We start from the raw sequence: 12787 nt of genomic DNA, 5'->3' as shown, positions 1-12787 counted from the left end.
TTACAGCAGCAAAGAAAGCTAAAGTGAAAGCAGGCTCCACAAACGGCAAGAAAAACAAACTAGGCTAACCCGCACCACAAAACATAACATACTGTTCCATCCAATAACCAACAAGAAGGATTTGGGGTGGGGTTTGGAGGGTTAGTGCGCGGATGAGGAGGAGGGAGGGTCTACCCTCTACTCCAACCCTAATCAAACACACATTTGCCAATCCAGGTCGTCAGGATTACCAGTAAGTTACAGGGAGCTGAGTTTGATCAACTCTGCAGGAAAAAAGTTGTGTTCCATCTCATAAAAGAAATCAATATAGCCCCCAAACCTTCCCAAGCACAGACAGAAACACAGTAATGGTGATTACATAAAGAAAATGGAAGGTCACATCTGTAATTCTTGCCACTCTGGTCCAGCACAGAGATGTCTTCTCTCGAGGGTTTTGTTGAGTTGCAGCCCAACACTCAGTGAGGATCTGCTTCAGACGGTCAAGGGTACAAGACTGCTCTTCATTCTGCTCTTTAACTGAGTCTGGAGGATTCTGCTGGTCTATTGCACTGTCTATGAGAGGAAAGACAAAACATTAATCTTGATCAATACTATATCTCTTGTGTTTTGTCTAAATAAAATTTAGGGAATAGGGAATAGGGAATCTTTGCTGAAATTATTGGAATAACCACACTGTAAAAAATTGCTGTAAAAAAACGGCCACATTTTCACAGTAAAATGCTGTTTTCCATTAAAACAGCAATATTCCGTTGAAAAAATGCATTCTGGGTGATATATGTCGTTTTCGAGAAACTAGCCTACAGGAATATACTGTGAATTAACAGTGCTCAAAGTCGACACTCAGAGGCTGTGTTCCAAATCACACCCTATACCCTCATTCACTATTTCCTACATTAGTTCACTAATATAGTCCACTTGACTGAGTGAATCATTTCATAGTTAATTGAGTTCAATTTCAAAATTAATTCAGACATTGATGAACACCTGCTGTTTACAAGCAGAATCACTGAAGGAAAGAGGAACAACAAGAACAGACAAAAGATCAAATCAACTAAAGAGAAAAGAAGACATTAAATCTGTGAAGATCTCAGCAGAGGAGGATTAAACAACTCCACAAACAGCATTACCAGCGTCACTTATTACTAACCACTGACTGACTTTATTTCTGTCAGACGTTTACAGAAGTTCTTATTAAAAGGTGAGAGAGGTTTAGATGTCATTTTATTTTAATTTGATGTTACCATGAGGGTGAGCAGTGTTTGCTTTAGTTGCTCTTGACCCTCCACTTTTGATCATTAGTTTTTATTTGGCTGTGGTAGCTGTGTCTTACATTTGCTATTTCTAAAAAGCTGAAAGAAAACCGTATTAGATGACAGTGAATATTTGTTAATGGTCACAATCATCATCTAGTGGTCTGATGCACTGATCTTTTTATTGTCTAATGTATTTATTTTGGTAATGTGTTGTATATTATCATATCATTGTGATTTTACATATCGAGAGTAGGGCTGGGCGATTTAAATCGCGATATTGTATACACTCCTGGGAGTGTATGAGTCCACACTCAAGAGTGTTTAAGTTAATGAGATAATTAAGTGATTAATTTAGTGATGATTGAACATTATTGAAGACACCTGATGTTAACAAGCAGAATCACTGAAGGAGAAAATCACAAATTGTAAGTTACCGTTATGACGATCAATGGTTGCTTTAGTTGGACTCTTGACCCATATTATTAACTTTAGATTTTGTTTGTCTGTTGTTTCTGAATTATAATCACCAGTTGAACAAAGAAAAAAGTGATCTGATGGTGTTGGTTATATTATGACAATCATCATTTGAACTTGATCACTGAACTCATTAAAATCCTTCTTTCTGACTTCGATTTATGTTGTTGGTTAGTGAATCTGCATAAATGCCCAGAATTTTTGATATAATATAAAGGATTTCTTAAAAGTTGTTAAAAAAAAAAATCATTATTTTAGGCACACACAGATGTCAAGATTCAGTCTATGCATCTCAACAATGGTGAGGAGCAGAATATTCAATTAGGAAAAGTAAATTACATAGACAATTCAGATCATAATTTATTCATACCGCAATGCATGATGGGAGCCATTAATGAGTTGTGATTGGTGGCAGCCACTGCAACATGCTTTATTATTGTCACCATTGTTGAGATTCACAGGCTGATTATTGATGTCTGTGTTTTAAATGAATTTATCTGAATGACGTTTGATCAGAACAATGTCTATTAAATATTTAGAATTATAAGTAAAGTACTGCTAATCATAGGCTGAAGAATCACTAAACTGCTGCTAACAAGTTGAACCAAACTATCTCCATAAGTTTCCTTTTTCAGATCACAGCATAATTATGTCAAAACATAACCAACACTATAAAATAACATTTTACTTTGTTCATTTAACTGTTATAAATCAATAACAGCAGACAAACAACAGTAAATATTAAAGTAAACATATAATGGTCTAGAGCCCAACTAAAGCAAACACCCATCACCTTAATGGTAACTTACAATTTGTGATTTTCTTCTTCAGTGATTCTGCTTGTTAACATCAGGTGTCTTCAATAATGCTCAATCATCACTAAATTAATCACTTAATTATCTCCTCAGCCCTAAATGCCGCTTCATCTGAAAGCAGGTGATGGTGATTTACTACTAATCAAGGAACCGGCTTTACTGACGAGATGCGCATAACAATATCGCGATTTAAATCGCCCAGCCCTAATCGAGAGCTATCGGAATTGTCACCATTGTTGAGATTCATTGGCTTATTCTTGATGTCTGTGTGTGTCTTACTGAAACCGCAGTTCAAATTTTTTTAGTGAATGATGAGTTCAAAAATCCTTCATAACTGATTGTGCAGGATGCTTGATCTTTTGCTGTAGCTTCACAGTGTAGAAATATAAAATTAATCTGTAATAAAAAACACATTTTAGATATATGATTAGACTCTAGATGAGATTGGTGATACAAACATTATGTGATGATGAAACATTCAAAACATAACCAGCAACACCTGATCTATGTTTTGTTGGGTTTGTTTCTGCTACAACAAATGTGTCTTAATAACACAGTTACAGCCAAAGAGAAACTAATGTTAAAGTCAGGGGTCAAGAGCCCAACTAAAGCAAACACTGATCTCCTCAATGGTAACATCGAATGAAACAAAACAACATCTAAACCTTTGTTAATTCTCAATAGGAATTTCTGTAGACATATATGAAAAAAATAAATAATGTCATTCCGGTTAGTAATAAATGAAGATAGTAATGTTATTGTTTTAGAGTTGTTTAATCCTCCTCTGCTGAAATCTTGAGAGATTTAATGTCTTCTGTGGCTGATGTCAGTTGTAGTTCTTGTGTATCGCTTTTTTATCTTCTTTTTGTTTCTCTGTCCTTCGGTGATTCTGCTTGTTAACATCAGGTGTTCATCACTAATGCTCAATCATCAGTTAATTAATCACTGAATTATATCATTAACTCAACACTGCTTCAGTATTACTCCTTCACTCTGTAGTGTGGACACAAGTGTTCATTTAAAACTGAAGTGGGGTTGAAAGGGTTAAATGTGTCAAATAAAAAGAACACAGAGTGAAGTGTAATTTAACGGTAATCAACTGTAAATTAATTTACGGCATAAAACTGTAGAAAAACAGCAATTTACTGGCAACCCAGCTGCCAGTAGATTACCGTAAAATCAAGTAAAAACAGTAATATACTGTAAAATGCAACATTTAGATTTACTAAACAAAAGAGGATAATTTCACTGAAATATTAGTAAATGTTTATAGAAAAAAGTTAGGCAAAGTCAATAACTGATAAGGAGAGTAAATATTAAATTGAAGTGTTTTATGTTGTTTTGCACAAGATGATACAGGAAAGATCTGTTAGTTTAATTCATTAGTTTTGTGTGTCACCATTGTTCTGGAGAGTAGAGCCTGTGCTTCAGTCAAAGATGAGCACGGAAACACTGATGTTACGCTGCCGGTTGCTTTATTTAAAAGCAGTAACTGTGTATTCTTGATGCAGTGACAATCTTCTTGCTAAGTACTTTAGCACATACATGTATGCTAATGTTCGCTAAATGCGAACGGCAAAGATTTTAGTTAAAGGAATTTTTAAAATAAATTCACTATTACACATTAGGTGTTTACAGTTTAATATTAAGAGATATTAATTTTCAGTGGACTCAAATGAAGTAACTTCACAGTACTATCAGTATAAATAGTCGTTTTTAAACTCAAACTGTTTGAAACAATCGGTTACCCAAATGAGTTACCTTCTTTGGTATTTTTACGGTAACATACTGTAAAAAAGGAGAGCTGTATATTAACGGTAGATGGCTGTAAATTAACAGTACATTGCTGGAACCACAGCTGCCAGTATATTACCGTTATTTTATGGCGCAATTTTTTACAGTGCAACTGAATTGCACATGTGATTTTGGAATGGTTTGTTTTCATGTGATTACATGGTCTCACATGCATGTGCTAATTTAAAGCTTCAAATGCTATTTTCATGTGATGAAATGAAACATAGATGTGCACACATGTAATTAACATAAAAGTGTTCTTTTTCAGCATTTCACGTGTCAAGAGACCCTGCCTTTTTTTCATTTATGAGTGCTGCAAGTTGAATGCTATTGTGTGATGTCTCGCATTTTTGCTTTTAAAAAAATTGAGAGGCCACACAATGGTATCCAAGCCACAGTGCTGATGAATCATCAGGGTCCTGACGTATCAATGTTGCGTGAGCAAAAAAAAGGCCATGGAATTGTGCATACGCAATTTTCCACGCACATATCTGGATTTATAAAAAAAATAAACTGTGTAAATATGTGCGCACCTTCCACACATTCTAGACCATGCGTACGCACTCTTTTGAGTGAGTGAAGAAATTATGTAAACAGAATGATTTTAAACTGTTTTCATTTTGATATACACATTTAGAATAAATATTCCACTGTCATTGTTCAAATTACATAAAGTCATTATCCAGAAGTTTAACAAAAATTATATGAAATTAGATTTAAATATTTGTAGTGGATGCATTGCTTTTGAACACTTTTCCTGTGGCATGCTACGTTTATGACAGCGAAGAATGCTAGCCGCATGATAATTCCTTTAGTGTATGATAATTCATTAGGTGTTAAGGCACCTAATGATTCAAAAACAGATTTTTTATTAAGTATATTTAAATCTAAGCTGTGAATTTGATCAAATGTTTTTTATATATATCTTATCTTGCACCAATGGAGTGCTTCAATCTGAAAATCAGTTCAATCTGAAACCATTTACTGGTCTTAATGTTCCTTCACATCAGATACATGGATGCCTCAGTAGCAGCTCTTTCTTTGGGCCGCAATACATAAACTGTATTGGATATGTTTGATTTGTGAAGTCGAGAGTGTGTGTCTGCAATCATAGCTATATATTAATGTCTATATGTGCAATGTACTTTAGTAGGTGATTTTCAAAGGATTTAGTTCATCAATAATGTTAGATTAATTATGACCTACAATAATAAATTATATTATTAACTCAGCTTCACAATGATGCTGTTTTCTAGTCCGAATGAAGAGCAAACCTGGTAGGACCCAGTAAGGGTGAGTTTCAAGAGAAAGGAAAGAAACATGCAAAATGTTGAGGACAAATTGATAATCATTAATGAATTCTATCAATATTTTGTCAGGGTATACTAGACTCATAAATAGAGTTAGTTGAACCAAAATGTGGCTGTTTATTGACACAATGGCATGTGAATGGATTCAGGCTAGTCAATGAGAGATAGACAGTTCAGTGGAGAGGCAATATATTTTTTTTTCCTTTACCAGGGTAACAAAGAGCTGAATCACAGTGGAGCAGATGAGACATCGACACTCACACTGGCATAATGACAGTGAGGCAGGTAAGGTAAGGAGGTATCCTAAGTTGCGTGACTGTGTGTGTGCTTTATAGGAGTGCTGATGCGTGCGCTGATGAAGATCCGGTGTGGATGATTAGTGACTGTGGTAACCAGACATTAGGGAAGGCACAAGGGAAATGTGACATAAGGCGCGTTTCCATTAAAGATTTGCGATTTTTTTCTAAATATCGATAAAAAACTATTGCGAAACGGCGGCGTTTCCATTAACCGATGTTATGCGACTAAAACGTCATTTTTTCCTCTCGCGATAAGTAATTCCAAAAATTATGGCAACGGACGTTGGTAAGTTTATATATATATATATCACAGCCACGTAGCCTACCGCAAGCATTAACCAAGCAATTGTTATCCAAGCATTAATGGCAAGGAAAGACCCTTATACTGTGAGCGGCACATATGAGGTGTTTCTGGGATCTCCCTCATATCTGCTCCGAGGTCTTGATTGTGGCATTTTCTTGACGTTTAGAATCCAGTATTTATGTCATTCTTTTGTCTTATATGAATTTAATAAAGAACTCTGTCTCGTATTCTTGTCCAAACACACCGCGTCATCTAAGTCAGGTGACTGTAAATGCGCAAAAACTGTTTCCATTGCAGTTCTGCGAAATATTCCTTTTTTGAATTGCCTGAAAAACCACCTCATCTGAACGCAAAAACTTTTTTGCGATAAATGGGAGGTTTTGGCTAAATTGACGTGTTTCCATTGGGCGTATTTTCAATTCACAATTTCAATTTGCGCAATTTGAAGGGTAATGGAACGCGGCTACAGATATAGGCTGCAGAGAGGTACAAGTGTAGAGTGGACCGGGTTGGGCGGTGGAGTGCCCAGAAGAAGCAGGTGGAAGAAGAGACAGAAGAGTCCACCGCAGAGCCGGAGGAGGCAGGAGCCAAAGCAGATCCATCAGAACTGAGAGCCAAGGTGAAGCCGGTAGAGCTGGGAGCCATGGCGGATGCATGGGACCAGGGCAGAACAGAATGGAGTATGTGGCCTCTGGAGTGCCGGCAGAGCAGGGAGCTTCAATGGCTGAGATCAGGGAGCTTGGGAACAGCCTCCTTGGCCACAGAGCTTGTAACTTCACATGCTCACCTCTATATCCATTTAGTTTAATCTGACAGAAATGTATACATTACCTATCAAACATGTACTAACTTGTAGTTAATGTGGTTATTATTCAGGAATGAATCCCTATGGCTCCAGTAATAGTAAAGGGTACAGCTCTTTTTTAGTTTTTGATGAGTCACTGCATTTAAATGAGTTCCTGTTGAAGTAACTTTTAATTCAGGTATGAGATCATGATTATTCAAGCACTGTTATTGTAAAGTGTTAACAAATATCATAATCAGATGGTGTGTCGACTCTTACCATCTTGGCCAGTAAAAGCAGATGTGGTTTCCACTGATCTGCTCTCAGCTCCTCTAGCCATCATAAAATTCACAACGATGGTCTCCAGAATGCTGATGCCAATGAGACTGAAAATCACACTGCAGTAAACACCTGTGAAGATAGCAAACTATGACTGCAAAAGTCTTTCCTGCTCTGAAATGTAACTAACAACTTTTTTTTATCATGTGATCTCAGAAACTCCAGTGTATTTATTGTACTGTGTCTTATGTTTATGACCCAAAGACACAGATGATGTGATGCAGTACTTTGTACACTGTGGTACTCAGAGACTAGGGAGAGTTTGATCCAAATGCAGTTAAAGTTTATTTAATAAATCAAAAACACAGAAAGGAGCAGAAATTCAGGAAACAAGAAACAAGAACTGAGAACACAAATGTAGTGAAAGTCAATACCAGGCCAAAAAACGGGGAAACACTTGGGCTTGTAGCAATGGGAAATATGTATAAATGATTATGATGACCAATACAATTATAATGAACTGTTATACACATTGACGAGCTGCCCTGATCTGGGGACAAGGATGATGCAGGCCCTTCTTGATGGTGTGGAAGATGAGCAAACCATCACCTCATCTGTAACCACTCAGGCTAATGCTCCCAAGGAATTGACCCTCTTAGAGTTTTTTGAGGAAGAGGCCGCTCGTCTCAACATCTAATGGCTGACCCTACAAAGTGCCTTGGACCAGGAGAGGGACGTCTTCGATGGAAAACTCATGGGACCCCTACTGGCCCCATAGCAGCTTCTCCCTGTCTTCCTTGCATTTGCTAAACACATGGACCATTGCTGGGGAGATCCGCTTGACCTAAAAAATGGTCTTGCAGGTATTGAAGTTAGGGCATGGGTGACCTCCTCACCATCGAGCCCTCTATCGCAAGACACCTCAACCCACATAGCAACATTGTGATGGCCCAGATCTGGCCCACATCTGGCACAAGTGGAAAGATTATCTGGCCCACATGCAGTGTGGAATGACGCCACTTGGGCGGACCGTTCCTGTTTGCCAGATCTGGGCCACAAGCAGGCCATAACAATGCCACATGTCAGCCAAGAGCAAAGAAATAAACCAGAACTGGACCTTATCTGAGCCACAAAAGGATCCGCCGGATCCTGCATTGACACCATTATATGAGAACTGAACTGAGCTGGACGATGACATCACTGTTTTCTTCAGAGCGGCTATAAATGAACTAAATTAACAATGTTTTTACAACAAAAAATGAACCATCACTGAACTTACTTAAGTTGGACTGTGATGCTATTTTCTTCACACTGTACAGCTGAAACAAACTCTGATGCATTATTTTCCTGTTATCACTGTAAAGCTGCTTTGAAAGGTGACTTGACTTGACATGTGAACCTCAAAGAACATTAAAGTTGTGATAAAAATAGTTAGGGTCATGACAGCTAATTAAAATATCGATTTTTGACCATTTACTGCTCTTAGATGGAAACTTAAGAAGCTTTAATAAGCTTTTGTGTAAACCGAATATTAATACAAATTTAAGTTTAAAAAAAGAAAAGAAACAGAAACAGGACTGTAACTGAATGAAAACTGGATTTTAACTACAAGCCTCCAATTATGCAATTGCATTTTTAACCACTTAAGCTATGATTATCATGTTTAAGTTAGACTCACCAATCAGAGGGATTTTATCAGCTGTAGAGGGCAGTGTGTCATTAAGAATCAGCAGCATCACAGAAATAGACAGAAGTAAAGTCACTTTAAAGCTCAGCTTATCTGATCCACTCGTGTCAATACAGAAGGAGGTCACATCCAGCACAAGGAAGAAAAATATTGGTAGCATGAAATTGACGAGATACAGTAGAGGTCTCCTCTTGATGGTGATCTGTCAAATAAGAACAGAAACAGTTTAACAATTAAAGCAGTAAATCTAATTCAAGAAGCATCAATTAAGAATGTCCAACTACAGCCAATTAATTCACCAGTGAATGCAAAATGTGGCCAATTAAAAAAATATTTAAAAAAAATTACAAGATTCAATAAGCATTTGAATCTTCACAGTTATGCACTGTAGCTGAAAAATAAAAGCTGAAAATGTAACTGGCATTCCAGTTTCACTGTAATTTCGAGGCAAGACTGTCATTATTGAACTGGGAAAAAGAAATGCAACTTTAGCTTATAAAGCTTTTTTATATATAATGGGAATACAATAATACTGACAGAATTTAAATTAAAATGCAAAGTTTATACAATTTACAATTTAATTGTGAAATTTAACATGTAAATTCTATGCTAATCAGTGGGTGGTATTCAAGAGTAGATGTAGTTGAAACAAACTCTGGAGCGGTTCGTTTGTGGTGAGAACGTGATCCGACCTCGAACAGAACCAACTGCCAAAGAACTGCTTATTATGGCCTAAACCAGTTGCCGTAGTCAGCTGCGCTGTGCAAACTATATAATAAAATATGACATGATACAATCAGCCCACATAGTCGTCTCTCCATAGTAAACAGCGTTCAACATAGTTATGAATGGTTGTCTGACGGATTTTCCACCTCTTTGTTTACTTCCGGGAGTTCTGTTGGAACTTTCCCGCACGTTAATTCTGACCAAACGAAGTGCAGTTATGGAAATGGGTTCAAGAAACATCTGGCCAACGACACGAGTGATGTGGATGTTGTCACGTGACTGTATTTTGGTTCGTTTTATCAACTCATAAACTGATTCGGACCAGAGTGATCAGTGTAGTGTGAAAAGGAACCAAAACACCTGAAAAATGCTACAAAGTATCATTTTTCGCCCTTGGTCCGGACCAAATCAACCGAACTACAGATGTGAAAGCACCCTAAGCCTAGTTCTGGACTAAAATGGCCTTTTAAACCAGATTAACAGAAATCTTCTTTATGTGTAATGGTTTTAAAGGGGTGGTATAATGCCCTTTTCACAAGATGAAGCCTTTCATCAAGTCTTTGATGTCCCCAGAGTGTGTATGTGAAGTTTTAGCTCAAAATACCCCACAGATATTTGTATATAACATGTTAAAGTTGTCACTTTTTGAGGGTGAGCAAAAACGCTCCGTTTTGTGTCTGTCCCTTTAAATGCAAATGAGCCGCTGCTCCCGGCACAGAGGGCGGAGCTTCAAGAGCTTGTGTCCTTTTACCTCACACACAGACATGCACTGGAAATTTCAAAAACTTTTAGCCTTTTTATGTTCAAACCGAAGTCAGAAATATGGAGAGACTCAAGAAGAAGTGACAACATGTAGACAACATTTCTGAATGGTTAGTTGATGAATTTATATAGCTTATGTGTAGTTATCTTCTAGTCATTGATTAGCATATTCTGTCTTGATAATCTATAAATGGTGTTCTGGGGGTGGGGTTTATGTAAATTTTAGGGTTGGTGATGTCACTAACCCTGGAGGAATGTCTTGTAATCCCTACCAGCCATTTGTTGTAGTCCTTAAAGAGTGATTTCTTTAAAAGCAAATATTTGAACTTTGAGCGTTGTAACTTTGCAGATGTTGTTTATGCTCAAAAAGCAACGTTACACACTAACTAAAGTTAGAAAAGTGAAATCACAATCAACCGCCCCTTTAAATAGTCCTAGACTTTGTCTAGTCCAGAGTACTACACAGCAAAATCCCCAGAGTTAAATTAACTCTGCTCAGAGAACATTTGGTCCCTCTCTACAGAGAGTTAAAATAACTCTGAAACAGAGTTAAAGTTAATGAGATACTTAAGTGATTAATTAAGTGATAATTGTGCATTAATGATGAACACCTGCTGTCAACAAGCAGAATCACTGAAGGAAAGAGAAACAAGAACAGAAAAAAGAGAAACACAAGAACTACAACTGATTTCCAGCCACAGATGAAATCAACTGAAGACAAAATAAGACATTAAATCTCTCAAGATCTCAGCAGAGGAGGATTAAACAACCAGCTTCACTTAATACTGACCAGATTTAATTTATTTCTGTCATACATTTACAGAAGTTCGTATTGAGAATTAACAGAGGTTTAGATGTTGACGATTTATTGAAAATGGTTGGTCACCATAATGGAGATGAGTGTTTCCTTTAGTTGGGCAGTTTGACTCTTAGCTTATTTTTTTGTGAGTTTGTGTTTTATGTAACAGTTTTTACCAAGACACGTAATTTGTTGCAAAGAATGCCAGACGCAAAGATGTTCAGGTGATCTAGTTTTCAACAACAAAAAGTAGAATGATCCACTTATATCATCACTGTCCTAAAGTGATTGATGTTAATAGATTATATTCACTAACAATACTCTCTTGCCACAGATTGGACATTTTGAATTTTTTTAATACTTTTTTTAAAAAGTTTTTTTTTTTTTTTTTCTAAGACACAGACATCAAGAATCAGCATATGAATCTCAACAATGGTGACATGTTTCATGCCGCAATGCATCCTGCGAGCCATGAGTTTTATACTATTGTGGCTCCCAGCATGCATTGCAGCATGAAACATGTCACCATTGTTGAGATTCATATGCTGATTCTTGATGTGTTTGTCTAAAAAAATAAAATCCCTATAATGTATTTTAAAAATCTAAATTCAGAATGTCCGATCTGTGGCTAGAGAGTATTTTTAGTGAATATAATCTATTAACATCAAATGATCACTTTTAGACAGTCATGACATAAGTGCATGTTTCTACTATATGTTGTTAAAAATTATTTCACCTGATCATCTTTGTTTTTGGTTTTCTTTGTAACAAATTATGTGTTTTGGCAAAAACTGTTACATAAACCACAAACTTGCAAAAAGAGTCAAACTGCCCAACTAAAGGAAACACTCATCACTATAATGGTGATCATACATTTTCAATAAATCGTTAACATCTAAACCTCTGTTAATTCTCAATAAGACCTTCTGTAGACGTCTGACAGAAATAAAGTCAGTCTGGGGTGCGTTTCCCAAAAGCATCGTTGGCCAACTATGGTCGCAAGTTCATCGCAATGTCCATTGAACTCTATTGTTAACGAGGGAACTTGCGACCATAGTTGGCTAACGATGCTTTCGGGAAACGCACCCCTGGTTAGTAATAAGTGAAGCTGGTAATGCTGTTTGTGGAGTTGTTGAATCCTCCTCTGCTGAGAACTTGTTGACAGCAGGTGTTCATCATTAATGCCCAATCATCACTTAATTAATCACTTAAGTATCTCATTAAGTTTAACTCTGATTCAGAGTTATTTTAACTCTATTTAGAGAGGGACCAAATGTTCTCTGAACAGAGTTAATTTACTCTGGGGATTTTGCTGTGTAGAGCTACTCTAGGAATACATTGACTAAATCACATGCTAATTGTACTTTGGATTTAAATTTTTTAAATGCTCATGGCAAGTATAAAGAAGATAAAAAAATTTATTATTTGAATACAATTATATAATGTGTTGGATAAGAGCAATACATTTTTTTTTTTTTATAAAGACATTTTTTTCTCTTTC

General features: G+C 36.6%; 1 protein-coding gene across 1 annotated transcript in view; it reads right to left on the bottom strand.

The window, feature by feature from the left end:
- Positions 1 to 301: 301 nt before the first annotated feature.
- The window catches only part of LOC311097269 (5-hydroxytryptamine receptor 3A-like), a gene marked incomplete at both ends in the record, with an annotated part of 46109 nt that continues 33623 nt past the window's right edge, over positions 302 to 12787 (bottom strand). Inside the window, 2 exons of the mRNA XM_084136839.1 lie at positions 302 to 552; positions 8991 to 9201. Of these exons, the coding sequence (XP_083992965.1) occupies positions 302 to 552; positions 8991 to 9201 (462 nt within the window). The remainder of the gene's footprint in view (positions 553 to 8990; positions 9202 to 12787) is intronic.

The sequence above is a fragment of the Abramis brama genome (genome assembly GCF_963993115.1).
Source record: "Abramis brama genome assembly, chromosome: 1".
In the NCBI taxonomy this organism is placed as follows: domain Eukaryota; kingdom Metazoa; phylum Chordata; class Actinopteri; order Cypriniformes; family Leuciscidae; genus Abramis; species Abramis brama.
Note: the sequence above shows the minus strand (reverse complement) of the source record. Positions and strands in the feature narration are given on the sequence as shown.